Source organism: Terrapene carolina, unplaced genomic scaffold, assembly GCF_002925995.2.
Source record: "Terrapene carolina triunguis isolate 2854851 unplaced genomic scaffold, T_m_triunguis-2.0 Scaffold172, whole genome shotgun sequence".
Classification (NCBI taxonomy): Eukaryota; Metazoa; Chordata; order Testudines; family Emydidae; genus Terrapene; species Terrapene triunguis.
Window position 1 is genome coordinate 2337833 of NW_020664523.1, and position 19254 is coordinate 2357086.

Consider the following 19254-nt stretch of genomic DNA (forward strand, 5'->3'; position numbering starts at 1 on the left):
TGTGTCAAGGCTGCTTCCCCACTTTGAACTTTAGGGTACAAATGTGGGGGCCTGCATGAAAACTTCTAAGCTTAACTACCAGCTTAGATCTGGTCTGCTGCCACCATCCCAAAGCTAATTCCCTTCCCTGGGTAGCCTTGAGAGACCGTCACAAATTCCCTGGTGAATACAGACCCAAACCCCTTGGATCTAAAAAACAAGGAAAAATCAATCAGGTTCTTAAAAAGAAGGCTTTTAATTAAAGAAAAAGGTAAAAATCATCTCTGTAAAATCAGGATGGAAAATAACTTTACAGGGTAATCAAACTTAAAGAGCTCAGAGGACCCTCCCTCTAGCCTTAGGTTCAAAGTACAGCAAACAGAGATAAACACTCTAGTAAAAGGTACATTTACAAGTTGAGAAAACAAAGATAAACTAACACGCCTTGCCTGGCTGTTTACTTACAAGTTTGAAATATGAGAGACTTGTTCAGAAAGATTTGGAGAACCTGGATTGATGTCTGGTCCCTCAGTCCCAAGAGCGAACAACCTCCCAAACAAAGAGCACAAACAAAAGCCTCCCCCCCCCGTCAAGATTTGAAAGTATCTTGTCCCCTTATTGGTCCTTTGGGTCAGGTGTCCGCCAGGTTACCTGAGCTTCTTAACCCTTTACAGGTAAAAGGATTTTGGAGTCTCTGGCCAGGAGGGATTTTATAGTACTGTACACAGGAGAGCTGTTACCCTTCCCTTTATAGTTATGACACGCCCCCCAAATCACAGATAGTGTTGGACAGCCGGTTCCACACTGGCTGTGATTTCTTCCTGGAGCTCTAGGAGAAAACAGAATTAATAAGACACATGCACCTTTAGACATACTACTGATTATATAAAAACTAACAATATGTTCCACATTCCAAGAACAATTTTTAACCAGTCGATTCTGGAAAACTTTCCCGGGAGAGTGCATCAGCCACTTTGTTAGAAGTCCCTGAAATGTGTTGTATTTCAAAATCAAAATCTTGGAGAGCTAAACTCCACCGAAGAAGTTTTTTGTTATTCCCCTTGGCGGTATGAAGCCACTGTAGCGCAGCATGGTCTGTTTGTAGTTGGAAACGCCATCCCCAAACATATGGGCGTAGCTTTTCTAGCATGTACACAATGGCGTAGCATTCCTTTTCGCTGATTGACCAGTGGCTTTCCCTCTCAGACAGTTTCTTGCTGAGAAACACAACAGGATGGAATTCTTGATCCGGTCCTTCCTGCATTAAAACTGCTCCCACGCCCCGCTCGGACGCATCTGTGGTTACTAGGAACGGTTTGTCAAAGTCTGGGGCCCTTAGCACAGGGTCAGACATGAGCGTCGCCTTAAGTTGGTGAAAGGCCTTTTGACACTCATCAGTCCACTGAACTGCATTTGGCTGTTTCTTTCTGGTTAGGTCTGTCAGCGGGGCGGCGATTTGGCTGTAGTGTGGTACAAATTGCCTATAATATCCGGCCAAGCCTAAGAAGGATTGGACCTGTTTCTTTGACTTTGGAACCAGCCACTTTTGGATAGCATCCACTTTGGTCTGTAGGGGATTTATAGTTCCTTGACCCACTTGGTGCCCCAGGTAAGTCACTCTGTTTTGGCCTATTTGACACTTTTTAGCCTTAACAGTTAGCCCTGCCTGCCGGATGCGCTCGAAGACTTTTTCCAGGTGCTCCAGTTGTTCTGTCCATGAATCAGAAAAAATGGCCACATCATCGAGTTAGGCAACTGCAGATTCTCCCAATCCCGCTAGGAGACCATCTACAAGTCTTTGGAAGGTGGCGGGTGCAATTCGGAACCCGAAAGGGAGTACATTGAATTCATACACCCCTTCCTGGGTGACGAAGGCTGACCTTTCCTTAGCGGGTTCATCTAGTGGTACTTGCCAGTACCCTTTGGTTAAGTCTAAAGTAGAGATGAATTGGGCATGTCCCAATTTCTCCAATAGCTCATCTGAGCGTGGCATTGGATAGTTGTCAGGACGAGTTACAGCATTTAGCTTACGGTAGTCCATGCAAAAGCGTATTTCCCCATCTGGTTTGGGAACTAGAACCACTGGAGATGCCCATGCACTATTAGAGGGGCGGATTATACCCATCTGTAGCATGTCCTGGATCTCCCTTTGTATAGCAGTTTGGGCATGAGGTGACTCCCGGTAAGGTGGGGTTCTAATTGGGTGAGCATTACCTGTGTCAATGGAGTGGTATGCCCGTTCGGTCCGTCCTGGAGTGGCTGAGAAAATTGGTGCAAAGCTTGTTCACAGCTCCTTGATCTGCTGTCGCTGCAGACGTCCAAGGGTCGTGGAGAGGTTCACCTCTTCCACGCCACCCTCCTTTTTTCCTTCGTAGTAGACACCTTCAGGCCACTCCGCGTCATCTGTTTCCTGGGCTGTAAACTGGCAAACGTTTAATTCTCTGGAATAAAAGGGCTTAAGAGAATTAACATGGTATACCTTAGGCTTTATGTTGGAGATGGGGTTAGTTAACATAAGTTTGCTGTTCTCAGAGCTAGTTTGTTATATTTTTGGACTGTTTGTCTGTCATAAGTACTTGTGAAAGCACAAGGGCTGCTTGGGGTAGGAGCTGCAAAGTGATCCAAAGTGATGAGGTGACGTGAAGTGCAGTTTCCGTCGGTCGCCTGTCAACGTTGCCATGTGAGCGTGGCGGTGGTGTCAGGAAGGGAATTAATGTGATGTTTAATTGTAAAGCGCTGACAATGTTGACTGTTTGAGAGAGTGACTCAAGTATTTTCCCTATCAGCTCCAAAGACTCTGGCTCTTGTTTCTTGTCAGATTTCTGAAGAACGGACAGGGGTTTCAAACTGACAGGATGCTCTGGGGCGGTGGCTCTGACTCAGGAACTGACAAGTGGAAAGCTCTGGGAACTGCTGTCATGTGGGCTTTGGGGAGTTCTGTAAAATATGTGTCTCTCTAGTTAAAATAGAAAAATATAACAAAATAATAGTAGGGCAAGAAAACTCACCTGGGAGGGAGACTAATGCTGCGCAGGAATGGGCGTGTGATGAGCAAAGTCTATGTATATCTGCTGTGTACCAGTATGCATGCAGATCTGTGTGTGTGTACCTGTGTATGGTTAGACATATGCTGGTGTGGAAAGGAGATAAGGGGGACTCTGATAATAGGAGTGTGCAAGTCCACATGCAATTGGGTGTATGGGTATGCATGTGCACATGTGCCTTTTTGATTAGGACTCTGGGTGTGCATAAGGGGGCGTGTGCATAGACTAGATGCAATAAATCGACCCCCGCTGGATCGATCGCTGCCCGCCAATCCGGTGGGAAGCGTAGACATACCCATAGAATATCAGGGTTGGAAGGGACCTCAGGAGGTCATCTAGTCCAACCCCCTGCTCAAAGCAAGACCAATCCCCAACTAAATCATCCCAGCCAGGGCTTCGTCAAGCCTGACCTTAAAAACCAATAAGGAAGGAGATTCCACCACCTCCCTAGGTAACCCATTCCAGTGCTTCACCACCCTCCTAGTGAAAAAGTTTTTCATAATATCCAACCTAAACCTCCCCCACTGCAACTTGAGACCATTACTCCGTGTTCTGTCATCTGGTACCACTAAGAACAGTCTAGATCCATCCTCTTTGGAACCCCCTTTCAGGTAGTCGAAAGCAGCTATCAAATCCCCCCTGTAAGGGGTTTGACTCACCGCCGTGGCGCCTCCTGCTGGTCGTCCTCAGGGAATTAGCTCTCCCAGCATCCAGAGCGCCCTCTGCAGGCTGGTGATCCGCCTTACCTGTGGCCCCATGTCCCTCCCAGGACCCCGGTGCCCTGTTTACCTGGGTTGCTGCCCTTCTGGCAGCAACCCCTCACAGCCTCAGGGTCTCCCCCTCCCAGGGGAATCCCCACCCACTATCCCCACTTCGCCTCAGTGTTCGGCTGCTGCCAGTCCCCATCTAGCCCCCGTTCACTGGAGCAGACTGCAGTGTAAGCCACTCATCATAGGCAAAGGGGGTTCGGACCTGTTGCCTCTGCCTACCCATGGGCTGCCCCCTGCAACCCAATACCTAACGGGCCTTACCAGGCCTGCAGCCTGGGGTTTTTCTAGGCCGGAGCTCCCCGGCTCCCTAGACCTTTCCCCAGCCCTGCTCCAATCTAGGTTCCCTTCTTGTCACCTTGCAGCCAGGCCCTTCTCCCTCTACAGGCAGAGGGAGAGTGCCTGGGCTCTGGCTCCCAGCCTTTTATAGGGGCCAGCTGGGCCTGATTGGGGCATGGCCCCAGCTGAGCCTACTTTCCCCCAATCAGCCCAGGCTTCTTGCCCCAGCCACAGCTCTCTCCTAGGCTGTTTCTAGCCCCGCAGGGCAGGAGTGGGTAACCACACCGCTACACCCCCTCATTCTTCTCTTCTGCAGACTAAACAATCCCAGTTCCCTCAGCCTCTCCTCATAAGTCATGTGCTCCAGCCCCCTAATCATTTTTGTTGCCCTCCGCTGGACTCTTTCCAATTTTTCCACATTATTCTTGTAGTGTGGGGCCCAAAACTGGACATAGTACTCCAGATGAGGCCTCACCAATGCCGAATAGAGGGGAATGATGACGTCCCTCAATCTGCTGGCAATGCCCCTACTTATCAGGGGCAGCTCTAGACACCAGCAAAGCAAGCACGTGCTTGGGGCAGCCCATTTGCAGGGGCGGCAGCCGGGGGATCCAGCCTGGGAGCTGAGAACCAACAGGGGGCCCTGGGAGCTGTAGTTCCTTGGTTAGCTCCCTGCCTATAGAGCCAGCCCTGGAGCAGGGAAAGAACTACATTTCCCAGCATTCCCTTGACCACTACCAACAGGAAAGAGGGGGAGGGGGTGAGGAAGCTGAGACCTCATACTGCAGCCTGCTTTGAATGGAGAGCTGCACTGTGAGTAGGGATACCATATTTTAACATTCAAAAAATAGGACACTCCACAGGGAGGGAGGGTAGCCCCACCCTGCCACCATCCACTCCCTCCGACTGCCCCCCACAGAAACCCCAACCCATCCAACCCCCCTGCTCCCTGATCACCCCCTCCTGGGACCCCTGCCCCAACTGCCCCCCAGGACCCCACCCCTATCTAAGCCCCACTGCTCCTTGTTCCCTGATTGTCCCCTCCTGGGACCCCACCCCCTATCTAAGCCCCACTGATCCTTGTCCCCTGATCACCCCCTCCTGGGACCCCTGCCCCAACTGCCCCCCAGGACTCCACCCCTATCTAAGCCCCACTGGTCTTTGTCCCCTGATTGTTTCCTCCTGGGACACCACCCCCTATCTAAGCCTCCCTTCTCCTTGTCCCCAACTGCCCCCTCATGAGATGCCCCCAACTTCCCCCCTAGGACCGCACCCCCTACCTGTCCCCTGACAAACCCCTGGGACTCCCATGCCTATCCAATTGCTGCCTGTCCCCTGACTGCCCCCCCGAACCCCTGACCCATCTAACCCCCCCTTCTCCCTGCCCCTGACAGCCCCCCCGAAGCTCCGCCCCATCCAACCCCCCCTGCTTCCTGTCCCTTGACTGCCCCCCCGGAACTCTCTACCCCTTCTCCAACCTCCCAGCCCCCTTACCGTGCCACTCAGACCAGCGTGTCTGGCTTCGCGCAGCGCCAGACACGCTGCTGCATACATGCTGCGTGCTCCCCCGCGGAGCCACTGCTCCCCCGCCCCAGCACCTGCCTTCCAGATTTGAACACCTCAAAATTCAGGAGTGCTCAAGCTCAGTTTGGGCAGCTGTTACTTCATTTCTCCCAAATCAAATATACTGATCCACTGTAACTTGCTGTAGAAAAAGTAGGATAAAATTGAGCAAGAAATGCTTCCCAGTGGTTATTAGGACTGGAATTGCTATTTTCAACAGCCATTGCCTTTTTGTTTGTTTGTTTGTTTGTTTGTTTGTTTGTTTGTTTAAAAGGAAGACAGTGATATTGCATTGGCAAATTCCTCATAGAAAGAAAGAGTGGAACAAAAGAATAATAAAAGCACCTCAACTTTTTCTCATTGATGGAGGACAGTCTTATAATATGCATCCAGATATCCTCCAATCACACAAGCTGAAAATTGTTCCACTTTACTGTAGTTCTGTAACCATATGGGAACCAATCCTGTCTGTGTTCTGTGCACATCTAAAATTCCTGCTGAATGACCTGCCCTGGGAGCGAGTTACCAGTGACCCAGGGCGGCGGCGGAAGGAGGGTGCAGGTGGGGGGGAGGAGGGGGGGAGAGCCTAGGGCTGGGGTGGCAGGAGGTGTGTGTGGGGGGAGAGCCCAGGGCTGGGGCGGCAGGGGGGTGCAGGGCGGGGGGGAGAACCCAGGGCTGGGGCAGCAGGGCGGTGTGGCAAGGAGCCCAGGGCTGGGACGGGGGGCAGCCAAAATTTTTTTTGCTTGGGGCGGCAAAAAACCTAGAGCCGGCCCTGCTACTTATACAGCCCAAAATGCCGTTAGCCTTCTTGGCAACAAGGGCACACTGTTGACTCATATCCAGCTTCTCGTCCGTGTAACCCCTAGGTTCTTTTCTGCAGAACTGCTGCCTAGCCAGTCGGTCCCTAGTCTGTAGCAGTGCATGGGATTCTTCCGTCCTAAGTGCAGGACTCTGCACTTGTCCTTGTTGAACCTCATCAGATTTCTTTTGGCCCAATCCTCTAATTTGTCCAGGTCCCTCTGCATTCTATCCCTACCCTCCAGCGTATCTACCACTCCTCACAGTTTAGCGTCATCTGCAATCCACGCCATCCTCCAGATCATTAATGAAGATATTGAACAAAACTGGCCCCAGGACCGACCCTTGGGGCACTGCGCTTGATACCGGCTGCCAACTAGACATGGAGCCATTGATCACTACCCGTTGAGCCGGACGATCTAGCCAGCTTTCTATCCACCTTACAGTCCATTCATCCAGCCCATACTTCTTTAACTTGGCGGCAAGAATACTGTGGGAGACTGTATCAAAAGCTTTGCTAAAGTCAAGGAATAACACATCCACTGCTTTCCCCTCATCCACAGAGCCAGTTATCTCATCATAGAAGGCAATTAGGTTAGTCAGGCATGATTTGCCCTTGGTGAATCCATGTTGACTATTCCTGATCACTTTCCTCCCCTCGAGTGCATCAGAATTGATTTCTTGATGACCTGCTCCATGATTTTTCCAAGGACTGAGATGAGGAGGACTGGCCTGTAGTTCCCCGGATCCTCCTCCTTCCCTTTTTTAAAGATAGGCACTACATTAGCCTTTTTCCAGTCATCTGGGACCTCCCCTGATCGCCATGAGTTTTCAAAGATAATGGTCAATGGCTCTGCAATCACATGATCTGTGATTTGATCTTTGATGATCTGTTTTATTGAAAATACATTTGTGTGATGCCTTTCTGCTGAGCAGTGCTGCACGGGAAGTGGAGGAGGAAGTCAGCGTGGGGCTGAGCTCCAAGAGACAGTGTTTATTACTGCAGGAGGCCTGTTGTTTTAAACACACATACTACCATTGACAATACCTTCGGAAATACACTTCCCATCGTCTGGGTGTGTGTGCAGGTGTGCATGCTCAGGATCTGCTGTGCTCGGGAATATGACAGGGGTTTTGTCCTCCGGGGTGTGTGTGTGTGTGTGTGGGTGTGTGTGTAACTGTGTCCCATCAGCAGGATGTAGTGTTGTTGTAGCTGTGTTGGTGTCAGGATATTAGAGAGACAAGCATGGACAGAGTTGGGAGAGGGCAGGGGCATTGCCCCTCCCCCCAAAAAAAACTGCAAGCCTCAGGCAGGTGCGGAATTCCCCCTCCATACACACACACATGGCCCCATTGGCCTGACTGGAGTTGCCCCCACCACCCCAATATAGAAGTCGAACTATGCCTCTGGAGACAAGGTGGACTACGGGTTAACTACTGATGCTAAACAATCTGTTCCACTTTGTATTTAGCCATGACATTTCCCAGACCTGAAGAAGAGCTTTGTGTAAGATCAGAAGCTTATCTCTTGCTCCAACAGAAGCTGGTCCAATAAAAGATGTTACCTCACTCACCTTGTGTCTCACATTACCAGTGTCCGCTAACTTCCCCTGAATATGGGCTGGGTTTTTCAGGCGTAGAAGTAGTTTCAGTGTGGTTGTCAATACAGTTCCCATTGTATTGTCTCTATACCCTTTCACATCACTTCTTCAGCCTCTGAGGTAAGACCCAGGAGTGCCCAGTCGAATCCAAACATCTTCTCAGACTCCAGCAAAGTGTCCAGGGAGCAGAGTGATGACAGAGAGAGTTTTAAAAACATCTTATTTCTCTCAAGTACATTTTATTCAAGGGTTTCCTGGATCTCCAAGTGGGGGTGCCATGGGGAGGCAGGCTGGCGTAGCTGCAGAATGGGGGATAGAGTGCAGATGGGAAGGAAGTGACAGGAGCCCACCTGAGACAGCACCCTGGCATGGAGCTCAGTGTATTTCTGACACCAGGCATTAGGTGGTAGCTATTGGAGGATGTCTCTGTCTCTGGGCTCGTACCCTTCCATAGGCCAGGGCAGCTGCAATTGGGTGCCCACAGGCACATTCCCAGACTACTGGACGTTCTGGTACGTCTGTAAATGGTGTGACCCCACCTCCACTGGCGTGATTTTGCATGCACCACGTTGTGATGGGTTGGGTCACAGAGACCCCCTTGGGACTGTCACCTGATGTGCTGAGACTACCTCTGAGGGCTGGTCCACACTGGGGCGGGGGATCGATATAGGAAACTCAACTTCAGCTACGAGAATAGCGTAGCTGAAGTCGACGTTTCCTACATCGAACTAAAAGTACCTACTTCGGGTCCACGGGGCGCAGGCAGGCTCCCCCGTCGACAGCGCTTCCTCCTCTCGGCGAGCAGGAGTTCCGCAGTCGACGGGGGAGCGCTTCTGGGATCGATCTATCGCGTCCAGATGAGACGCGATAAATCGATCCCAGAAGATCGATCTCTACCCGCCGAATTAGGCGGGTAGTGTGGACCAGCCCTGAGCCCATTTTCCCTGCCAGCTTGGGACTCCAGAACCCTGTCTTGTCAAGCCAGACACGCCAGTCTGCTCCAACACAGACCCAGGGTCTGAACCACTCGCCCCAAAGTTGCAGACTTAACTGAAAACAGCTTAAGAAGTATTCTTCTTCGAGTGATTGCTCATGTGCATTGCACAATAGGTGTGCATGCTCATCACTTGCACCGGTGCCGGAAGTTTTTCCCTTAGCAGTACCGATAGGGGAGTGCCCCAGCGACGCCTGGAGTGGCGCCGCCATGGTGTGGTATAAGGGGAGCTGCGTGCTCCTCCCACCTTCAGTTCCTTCTTGCCGCCAGTGAAGGTGCTTCAGAACTGCTCTGCTCCAGCTCTGATGTAGCTTTCCTTCGTTGGACTTCATTTAGTTTGTTGTTAGTACCTGTAGTTTAAAAAAAAAAAAGTAGTAGTATAGTTAGAATAGTTAAGTGTGCCCGGGTCGGGGCATGCCCCATGCCCTGGGTTTTAAGTAATGCGACACTTGTAAAAGGCCTATGCCCATGAGTGATCCTCACACGGACGGGTTTCAGAGTAGCAGCCGTGTTAGTCTGTATCCGCAAAAAGAACAGGAGTACTTGTGGCACCTTAGAGACTAACAAATTTATTAGAGCATAAGCTTTTGTGGGCTACAGCCCACTTCTTCGGATGCATATAGAGTGGAACATATATTGAGGAGATATATATACACACATACAGAGAGCATGAACAGGTGGGAGTTGTCTTACCAACTCTGAGAGGCCAATTAAGTAAGAGAAAAAAACTTTTGAAGTGATAATCAAGATAGCTCAGTACAGAGAGTTTGATAAGAAGTGTGAGAATACTTACAAGGGGAGATAGATTCAATGTTTGTAATGGCTCAGCCATTCCCAGTCCTTATTCAATCCTGAGTTGATTGTATCTAGTTTGCATATCAATTCCAGCTCAGCAGTCTCTCGTTGGAGTCTGTTTTTGAAGTTTTTCTGTTGTAAGATAGCCACCCGCAGGTCTGTCATTGAATGGCCAGACAGCTTAAAGTGATCTCCCACTGGTTTTTGAGTATTATGATTCCTGATGTCAGATTTGTGTCCATTAATTCTTTTGCATAGAGACTGTCTGGTTTGGCCAATGTACATGGCAGAGGGGCATTGCTGGCACATGATGGCATATATCACATTGGTAGATGTGCAGGTGAACGAGCCCCTGATGGTATGGCTGATGTGATTAGGTCCTATGATGATGTCACTTGAATAGATATGTGGACAGAGTTGGCATCGGGCTTTGTTACAAGGATAGGTTCCTGGGTCAGTGTTTTTGTTCAGTGATGTGTGGTTGCTGGTGAGTATTTGCTTTAGGTTGGGGGGTTGTCTGTAAGTGAGGACAGGTCTGTCTCCCAAGATCTGTGAGAGTAAAGGATCATCTTTCAGGATAGGTTGTAGATCTCTGATGATGCGCTGGAGAGGTTTTAGTTGGGGGCTGAAGGTGACAGCTAGTGGTGTTCTGTTATTTTCTTTGTTGGGCCTGTCTTGTAGGAGGTGACTTCTGGGTACTCGTCTGGCTCTGTCAATCTGTTTTTTCACTTCAGCAGGTGGGTATTGTAGTTTTAAGAATGCTTGATAGAGATCTTGTAGGTGCTTGTCTCTATCTGAGGGATTGGAGCAAATGCGGTTATATCTTAGAGCTTGGCTGTAGACAATGGATCGTGTGGTGTGTCCTGGATGGAAGCTGGAGGCATGTAGGTAAGTGTAGCGGTCAGTAGGTTTCCGGTATAGGATGGTATTTATGTGACCATCGCTTATTAGCACAGTAGTGTCCAGGAAATGGACCGCTTGTGTGGATTGATCTAGGCTGAGGTTGATGGTGGGATGGAAATTATTGAAATCATGGTGGAATTCCTCAAGGGCTTCTTTTCCATGGGTCCAGATGATGAAGATGTCATCAATGTAGCGCAAGTAGAGTAGGGGAGTTAGGGGACGAGAGCTAAGGAAGCATTGTTCTAAGTCAGCCATAAAAATGTTGGCATACTGTGGGGCTATGCGGGTACCCATAGCAGTGCCGCTGACTTGAAGGTATATATTGTCCCCAAACACACGGACTGTTTATGCTGTCTGGGGGAAACCCACCTCAGCGACTGCTGCAAAATTTGCAGATCCTTTAAGCCTCAGTCCAAGAAGGAGTGGGACATATGGCTCCAAGCCATTTTGATGGAGTTGGCCCTGACCCCGACACCGCTGCACCACTCCGAGTTGGCACCAAGCACCTCTGCATCAGTGCGCGGTGACCCAACAGTGCCCTCCACCAGTCGGCACTGCTCCCTGTCCACAGGGCACTCTAAAAAGGCAAAGAAGAAGTCTTCCCCACTTAGGCACCGGGGCAAGACTGGGGGAGAGACTAGACCCGTGTTGGGCAGCTCTCGATCCCCATCGGCCTCACGGCCTCCAACTGAAGTCAAGCCGAGTAGCCCAGCCCACTCCGAGCCGACCTTCCCGGACCCCAGAGACCACATTCAGGTGCCCTCCATGCTGGAGGCCCTGCAGGCGGCTCGAGACGTTATGTCTCTGCCGGTACCAGTTGCACCGATGCCAGCGGCTCCCCAGTTCAGAGGCAAGCCGCCACTCGGACCCCCACAGTCACCGCCTGGACGGTACTGCTTATGGTCGAGGGAAGGTTCCCGACGCCGTTCTCTGCACAGTGACCGTCCCCCACGCAGCCTGCACCAGTTCCTGTTGACCCCCACCAGGTTGTCTGGCTTGGTGCTGAGCAGCAGGGGTTCCAGGCACCACTCCACCTCGAGGGAACACAGATTTCGCGATCAGAGCATGCCCCGCCGGGACCAGGACAGACGACATTGGAGGTCATTATCTCCGAGAAGCTATCATAGCTCCTCACAGTACGGACGTCGATGCCGCTCCCGCTCTTCGTCCCGCTCTTCGTCCCGCTCAAGGTCCCAGCCGCGACACCGCTCCCGCAGTCCCAGGCATAGATTGCTGGCACCCTGCCGTCGCGAATCCGCCTGTCAGAGCCATTCGCAGAGCAGCTGCTACAGATGGTATTCCCGCTCCTCCATGCCAGGATCATGGTCTCAAACTCGGCACCGCTCGCACCGCCGCCAATCATCCCCATCCCAGGATAGCAGTAGATCGTATGCCAGCCCGGCCTCCCTTCAAAGTCGACAATCGGTGAGTCAGGCGGGGCAGTCTGCTCCGACAGTGCCAGAGCAGGTGCAGTGGCATCGGGCTCCCTGGCGAGCACCATGGTACCAATGGGCCCCCGATGCAGCCCCCAGTGGTGGCTTGCTCGGTGGCCGTAGCCTTGGAAAAACTGTCGGCCTCCTTCTCTCAGCCCCCCAGAAAGGGGTCAGCGGAGCACTCATCCCCAGTCCTGTGCTTAGAAGGTGACCAAGTGGTGGGACCTTGGCACCGGTGGGGACACAGAGCACCGCATCCTTATCCTCCCCCGATGAGGCTCCTCATCCTCCTGTCCTGCAGGAGGACACCAAAGTCCACCAGAAACTTTTGAAAAGGGTGGCATCCAGCCTTAACCTTCCAGCTGAGGAGGTAGAGGAACCCTCGGACTCCCTCTTCGATGTCCTTTTGGCTACAGCGCTGGCCAGGGTGGCTCTCCCACTCCATGAAGGGGTGACAAAGATCTCCAATGCCCTGTGGCAGACCCCGGCTTCCTTGCCCCCACATCTCCAAGAGGGCAGAACAAAAGTATTTTGTGCCCGCCAAGGGGCACAAGTATTTGTATACCCACCCTGCCCCCAACTCGCTCGTGGTTGAGGCAGTCAACCATAAGGAGCATCAGGGCCAACCCGCTCCTACCCCTAAGAATAAGGACTCGAGAAGACTAGATTTATTCTGTAGAAAGATTTATTTGTCCTCGAGCTTCCAACTGAGGGTGGCAAACCACCAAGCCCTGTTGGGCAGATATGACTTCAACTTGTGGGGCTCAATGCCCAAATTTGCAGACTCCCTCCAGGAGCGTGTTAAGAAGGAGTTTAAGACTCTGGTCAAAGAGGGCACAGCTGCCGCCAGGGTGGCCCTTCAGGGAGCCTTGGATGCTGCGGATACAGCTGCAAGATCTACAGCCTCCGTGGTGTCCATGAAGAGAGTGTTGTGGTTCCTGTTATCGGGGTTGTCCAGCAAGGCACAAAACTCCTTGCAGGACCTCCCATTCGATGGCAAGGCCCTGTTCTCAGAACAAACAGACGTGAAGTTACACGGTCTTAAGGACTCCTGCACAACATTAAAGACTCTTGGTCTCTATGTTCCGGCCCCGGCCAGGACCAAATTCAAACTGCAGCAGGCCCCCAGTCAGGCCACCAACTCCAGATACGAGCCCCCTTATAAAAAATCAAGGGACTATAAAAAGCGCCCACAACGGCAATCCCGGCCTGCACCCCAGCCTGAGCCCTGTAAGGGCAAGCAGGCGGGTAAGCGCCAGTTTTGATGGGACGCCCGGGGATGACTTACCAGTTTGTACCAGGGATCCACCCGACCTTCCCTTCTCCAACCACCTATGTACTTTCCTCCCAGAGTGGTTGCTGCTCACCTTGCACCGATGGGTCCTCAACACCATCTCCTGGGGCTATACTCTCCAGTTTCTTTCTACCCCGCACCCACCCTCCTCCCCATCCCTCTTCAGGGACCCCTCTCACGAGAGCTTACTTGAGCAAGAGGTGAGGTGGCTCCTTCACTTAGGAGCAGTGGAGGTGGTGCTGGTAGAGTTCAGATACAAGGGGTACCATTCCCGCTATTTCCTTATCCTGAAGGCCAAAGGGGGGCTCAGGCCCATCCTGGACCTGTGAGGCCTGAACCAGTACATGGTAAAGCTCAGGTTTCGCATGGTCTCTCTGCCCTCTATCATCCCCTCCCTGGATCCAGGAGACTGGTACGCCACCCTCGATCTACAGGACACGTACTTCCACATTCATATATTCGAGGGCCACAGGCGTTTCCTCCGCTTCACGGTAGGACAGGAGCACTACCAGTTCACTGTCCTCCTGTTTGGCCTATCGACAGTTCCCAGAGTCTTCACAAAGTATATGTCTGTGGTAGCGGCCTACCTCAGGCGTCAGGGGGTCCAGATCTTTTCCTACCTTGATGACTGGCTGGTCAAAGGCAGCTCCAGGGCACAGGTACAGGATCTTGTAACACTCCTCCTGTCCACGTGCACCACACTGTGGCTGCTGGTAAACAACACCAAGTCCACATTGGTACCGGTGCAACGCATAGAGTACATTGGTGCGATTCTGGACGTGACATCGGCCAGAGCCTCTCTCCCACTGGACAGATTTGAAACCCTAAGGGAGCTCATTGGCGTGGTCATGAGGTTTCCCGTGATGACTGCCAGAGCGTGCCTTCAACTCCTGGGTCATATATTGGCGTGTACGTACATGGTTTGTCACACCAGACTCAGGATGCGGCCCCTTCAGCTCTGGTTGGCCTCGGTATTCTCCCAGTCCAGAGACACGATGGACAAAGTCCTCACTGTGCCCAAACCTGTGCAAGCCTCCCTCTGCTGGTGGTCCACCCCGGGGAACATGCTCCAAGGGATCCCATTCAGGGGCTGGCCCCCAACCATATAGTTGGTGTCCGATGCATCGGAGTTGGGGTGGGGAGTCCATGTGGGAAACCTCCAGACCCAAGGTCTTTGGTCCGCGCAGAAACTAGCCGTGCACCTATATGTCAAGGAGCTCAAGGCGGTCCGTCTAGCCTGCGTGGCCTTTCACTCGTGCCTAGCAGGCAGAGTGGTCAGGGTTCTCACAGATAACACAGCCTCAATGTTCTACATCAACAGGCAAGGCGGAGCCCACTCCTCAGCCCTCTGCCAGGAAGCCCTCAGACTGTGGGACTTCTGTATAGCCCACAATATCTACTTGGAAGCCCACCACTTACCGGGTGTCCGAAACTCTTGGGCAGATCGGCTGAGCCGGGACTTCTCCTCTCAGCACGAATGGTCGCTGCACCCAGAGATGGTGCACAGGATTTTCCGAACGTAGGGCAGTCCCCAAGTGGACCTCTTCGCGACCCGGCAGAACTGCCGGTGTCCCCGTTTCTGCTCCAGGGGAGGGTTAGGCCTGGGCGCAATCTCCAACGCCTTACTCCTGTCCTGGTTGGGTCAGCTTTCCTATGCTTTCCCCCTGATTCCGCTGATCGCCAAAGTCTTGGAAAAGATAAAGACGGACAGGGCTCGTGTCCGTCTGATCGCCCTGGCATGGCCCAGGCAGCACTGGTACGGGACTCTCACGAGCTTGGCAGTCGCCCCGCCATGGCTGTTTCCAACCCGCCCAGACCTGCTCTCCCAGGACTTCCTCCATCCCAACCTAGCAGCCCTCCACCTCACGGTGTGGCTGCTCAACGGTTAGGCCGGGAGGAGAGGACTTGCTCAGAGGGAGTCCAGCGCGTCCTCCTGGAGAGCAAGTGGCCTCCACGCGCCAGGCCTACCTGTCAAAATGGTCTTGGTTTTCCCGGTGGGCCGCAGATTGGGGTGTCTCACCAGTGGCTGCTCCGATCCAGCTTGTACTAGATTTCCTCTTTCATCTCAGAGCCCAGGGCCTACCGCCCTCGTGTGTCATGGTGCATCTGGCAGCCATATCGGCCTTCCAACCTCCAGTGCAGGGCCACACGATATTCTCGCATGCCATGACTGGTTGATTCCTTAAGGGTTTGGATCACCTCTTTCCTTATGTTAGACCCCCAGTCCCTCAGTGGGACCTGAACTCGGTGCTGGCCAGGCTAACTGGGCCTCCATTTGAGCTGCTTGCTACATGCTCCTGGTCACACCTCTCATGGGAAGTAGCCTTTCTTGTGGCAACCACTTCTGCTAGAAGGGTCTCGGAGCTCCGGGCCCTGACTGCCGAACCCCCATACACAGTGTTCCATAAGGATAAGGTCCAGCTCCGCCCACACCCTTCGTTCCTCCCTAAGGTGGTCTCCGCCTATCATATGGACCAGGACATTTTCCTGCCGGTCCTCTGTCCCAAGCCCCATGCGTCCAGTGAGGAGCGCCGCCTCCACATGCTAGATGTGAGATGGACTCTGGCCTTTTACCTGGAACATACAAAACCGTTCAGGAAGTCTTCGCAACTGTTCATCGCCATGACCGAATGCATGAAAGGTCGGCCGATCTCCACTCAGCAGCTCTCCAACTGGATCACTTCGTATATCCATACTTGTTACGACCTGGCGGGAATTCCCCCACCGCCGATTGTGAGGGCACACTCGACTAGGGCGCAGGCCTCGTCGGCTGCCTTTCTGGCTCATGTCCCTATTCAGGACATTTGTAGGGCTGCCACATGGTCGTCGGTCCACACGTTCACCTCGCATTATGCGATCATCTCCCAGACTAGGGAGGACGCCGGGTTTGGCAGGGCAGTGCTTTGTCCCGAGTGTCTGTGAACTCCTACCCACCTCCAACAGATATAGCTTGGAATCACCTATTGTGGAATGCACATGAGCAATCACTCAAAGAAGAAAAGACAGTTACCTTTTCTGTAACTGGTGTTCGTCGAGATGTGTTGCTCATGTCCATTCCACATCCCACCCTCCTTCCCCCTGTCAGAGTTGTCTGGCAAGAAGGAACTGAGGGTGGGGGGGCTCGCAGCGCCCCTTATACCGCGCCATAGAGGCGTCACTCCAGGGGTCGCTAGGGATGCTCCCCTATGGGTACTGCTAAGGAAAAAACTTCCGGCACCAGTGCACGTGGCAAGCACGCACACCTATTGTGGAATGGACATGAGCAACACATCTTGAAGAACACCAGTTATAGAAAAGGTAACTGTCTTTTCCTGTCTCTAGCACCAAGACACCCAGCTCCCAATGGGATCCAACCCCCAAATAAATCTGTTTTACTCTGTATAAAGCTTAAGCCATTTACAACAAATTGTCCTAGTAGATGGGAGCCATCAAGATTCCAAACCACCATTAATGGCCCACACTTTGCCTAATTACAATAGGACCTCAGAGTTATATTTCATATTTCTAGTTTCAGATACAAGAATGATACATTTATACAAATAGGATGACCACACTCAGTAGATTATAAGCTTTGTAATGATACCTTACAAGAGACCTTTTCATGAAGCATATTCCAGTTACATTATATTCACACTCATTAGCATATTTTCATAAAATCATATGGAGTGTAGTGTCACACACGACACCGGGGACAGAGCAGCGAACTCATCAAAGTGGTGTCCCCATCTGATACCAGTCAAAATCACATTTGGTTTTGTCTCAGTACTGGGTGGGGGGCAGACATTACTAAAGCAGGACTGGCCTGCCTCGGCTGCGGGTTCAAAGAGAAAGTTCTGCCCAAAATGTTTTCTCTGATGAGGAGAAAAATGAAAGCAGCCAAGCACCCGTCCTTGATTGCTCTGGTGATTTCCAGGCGGTCCTTCTCCTTGACCACTCAGGCTAAGTAAGGCACTGCCGTGGGGGCATTTTACCAAGGCAGGATGGCTTGGCAGTGGGAGTGGGACAGGGGAGCCTTTCCCATCTAGGTCGGTGGTTCCCATGCCGCTGTGGTTAGCAGTGACTGAAAGTTCTTGCCCCCTGACAGCTGCTTCGCCTATGGCAGCACGTTGCACTCAAGCATTTGATGGGACAGTGCCCACATCTGATAACCTGGGGCACTGAGCAGCATCCTGATGAGCAGGTTTGTCAGAGGCCATGTGTAAGCTAATGCCCTCTCATGCTTAGGTCTCTGAGGTCATGGTTGGGGCACATGGGCTACGGCAGGGTGAGGGAGGCTGGAGGCACTTCTGGCCATGCTGCACCCATACAGTGAATAGCGGACTTCAGTTTCTAGGCTTATTAGTTCCCTAGCACCAAATGCACCATAGCTGCAGCCATCTCAGTGCCCTGAGATCCACATACGCTTCAAACGTGGCCTTTCAAAAATTAGGGACTGGCACACTTTCCTGGCTAGCTGGGCAGCAAATGGCAAGAGAAGGTTTTCATCAGGAGACAGTTTGAATCTATCCTTGAGAATAAAGCTGTTTTCATGAAGATTTACCATTCTGGGCACCACGTAGGTGGCTGGTTCCTTGGGTGAGTGCACTTATCACAGCTAGAATTTCTCCACTAAAGGAATGTGTGTCACCCTGGAGCACTGGAGTGGGTAGAAGAACCATTGCCTCACCTAACACATTGCAGATCTCAACATAATTGCCTAGGAGGCCCTCACCCGAGCACAGTCCTGAGGTGTTCTGAGCACTTCAATATGACATTTCCCTGAGTATGGACTTCGGGATTTGACCCCATAAGAAACACTGTTCATTCTGGTTTCATTGCAAACTCCACTGTCATGAGATGCCCTCCGTTTTGTCACCATGCTTTGCCGAAGGAAGATCAGAGAGATGATACCACAGAACTTCAAATATCAGTGCTGTGCATTTTTGGTTTATCACGTGTATTCTTAAACAGCCAATAAACACACTTAAGGAATTCCCTGCTGAAAAAGCTGAATTGTTGGAAATTTTTCCCTGACAGTACTGAATTTCTTCTGATTTGAACTTTGGCTAGGACACAATATGACTTCCAAAATGCAGCAAAGACTTTGAAGCAGGGAATGGTGACAAGTTAATTGTTATCCTGCCACTTAGAAATGGGCTTCCTGATATCCAAATGCAGCTTGGTGCAGAGTGGGGCTGACTGCTTTTGAGATGTCTGTCATTCTTTGTGCATGCTCATGTCTGATCATGTTTACATCTGGTTGAGTTTGCATCTGATTCCAGGTGTCACAGCTTACTTCCCCATCCCATGTTATTGCCACATCTCACCCCCTGGTTGCAGTTACAAAACTATTTGTGGCTGAAACTGTAATGCTTTCTGAGTGCAAGTCTGAGCTGTGCACTGACTGAGCCACTCTAGAGAAGTGTGAGGTTTCCTTGTACTGTTCTGACCTGCTTTCAAAGAGGAGATTCGTCCCTAAACTAGGGCCAACTCAAAAAGGGGTTACATGAATGTCTTTTTTGTGTGTGCTAAAGTAAAGGGAATGAGGTGAGCTTTAAACCCTCAGAGTTTGAAAATGTGGAAAGTGAAGAGCAGCTGCATCACTTTTGATCACACAAGCCTTTAGAGCAACCAAGAGCCTTTTCCCCAGGGTTAGGGTTACCATATGTGGAGTGTCCCAAAAGAGGACACTCCACGGGGGCCCGGCCCCGCCCCCCGCCCCGCCCACGCCCAAACTCCGCCCCCTCCCCCAAAGTCCCCGCCCCAACTCCGCCCCCTCCCCTGCTTCCCGCGAAGATTTGATTCGCGGGAAGCAGGCAGCAGGT

At 51.8% G+C, this 19254-nt stretch overlaps 1 protein-coding gene across 1 annotated transcript in view; it reads left to right on the forward strand.

Annotated features, from left to right (window-relative positions):
• The window catches only part of LOC112106020 (probable E3 ubiquitin-protein ligase MID2), a 412491-nt gene that overhangs the window by 308102 nt on the left and 85135 nt on the right, over positions 1–19254 (forward strand). The window contains exons 6-9 of the mRNA XM_029912053.1: positions 12458–12607; positions 12951–13404; positions 13856–14109; positions 15097–15334. Coding sequence (XP_029767913.1) covers positions 12458–12607; positions 12951–13404; positions 13856–14109; positions 15097–15334 — 1096 coding nt within the window. The remainder of the gene's footprint in view (positions 1–12457; positions 12608–12950; positions 13405–13855; positions 14110–15096; positions 15335–19254) is intronic.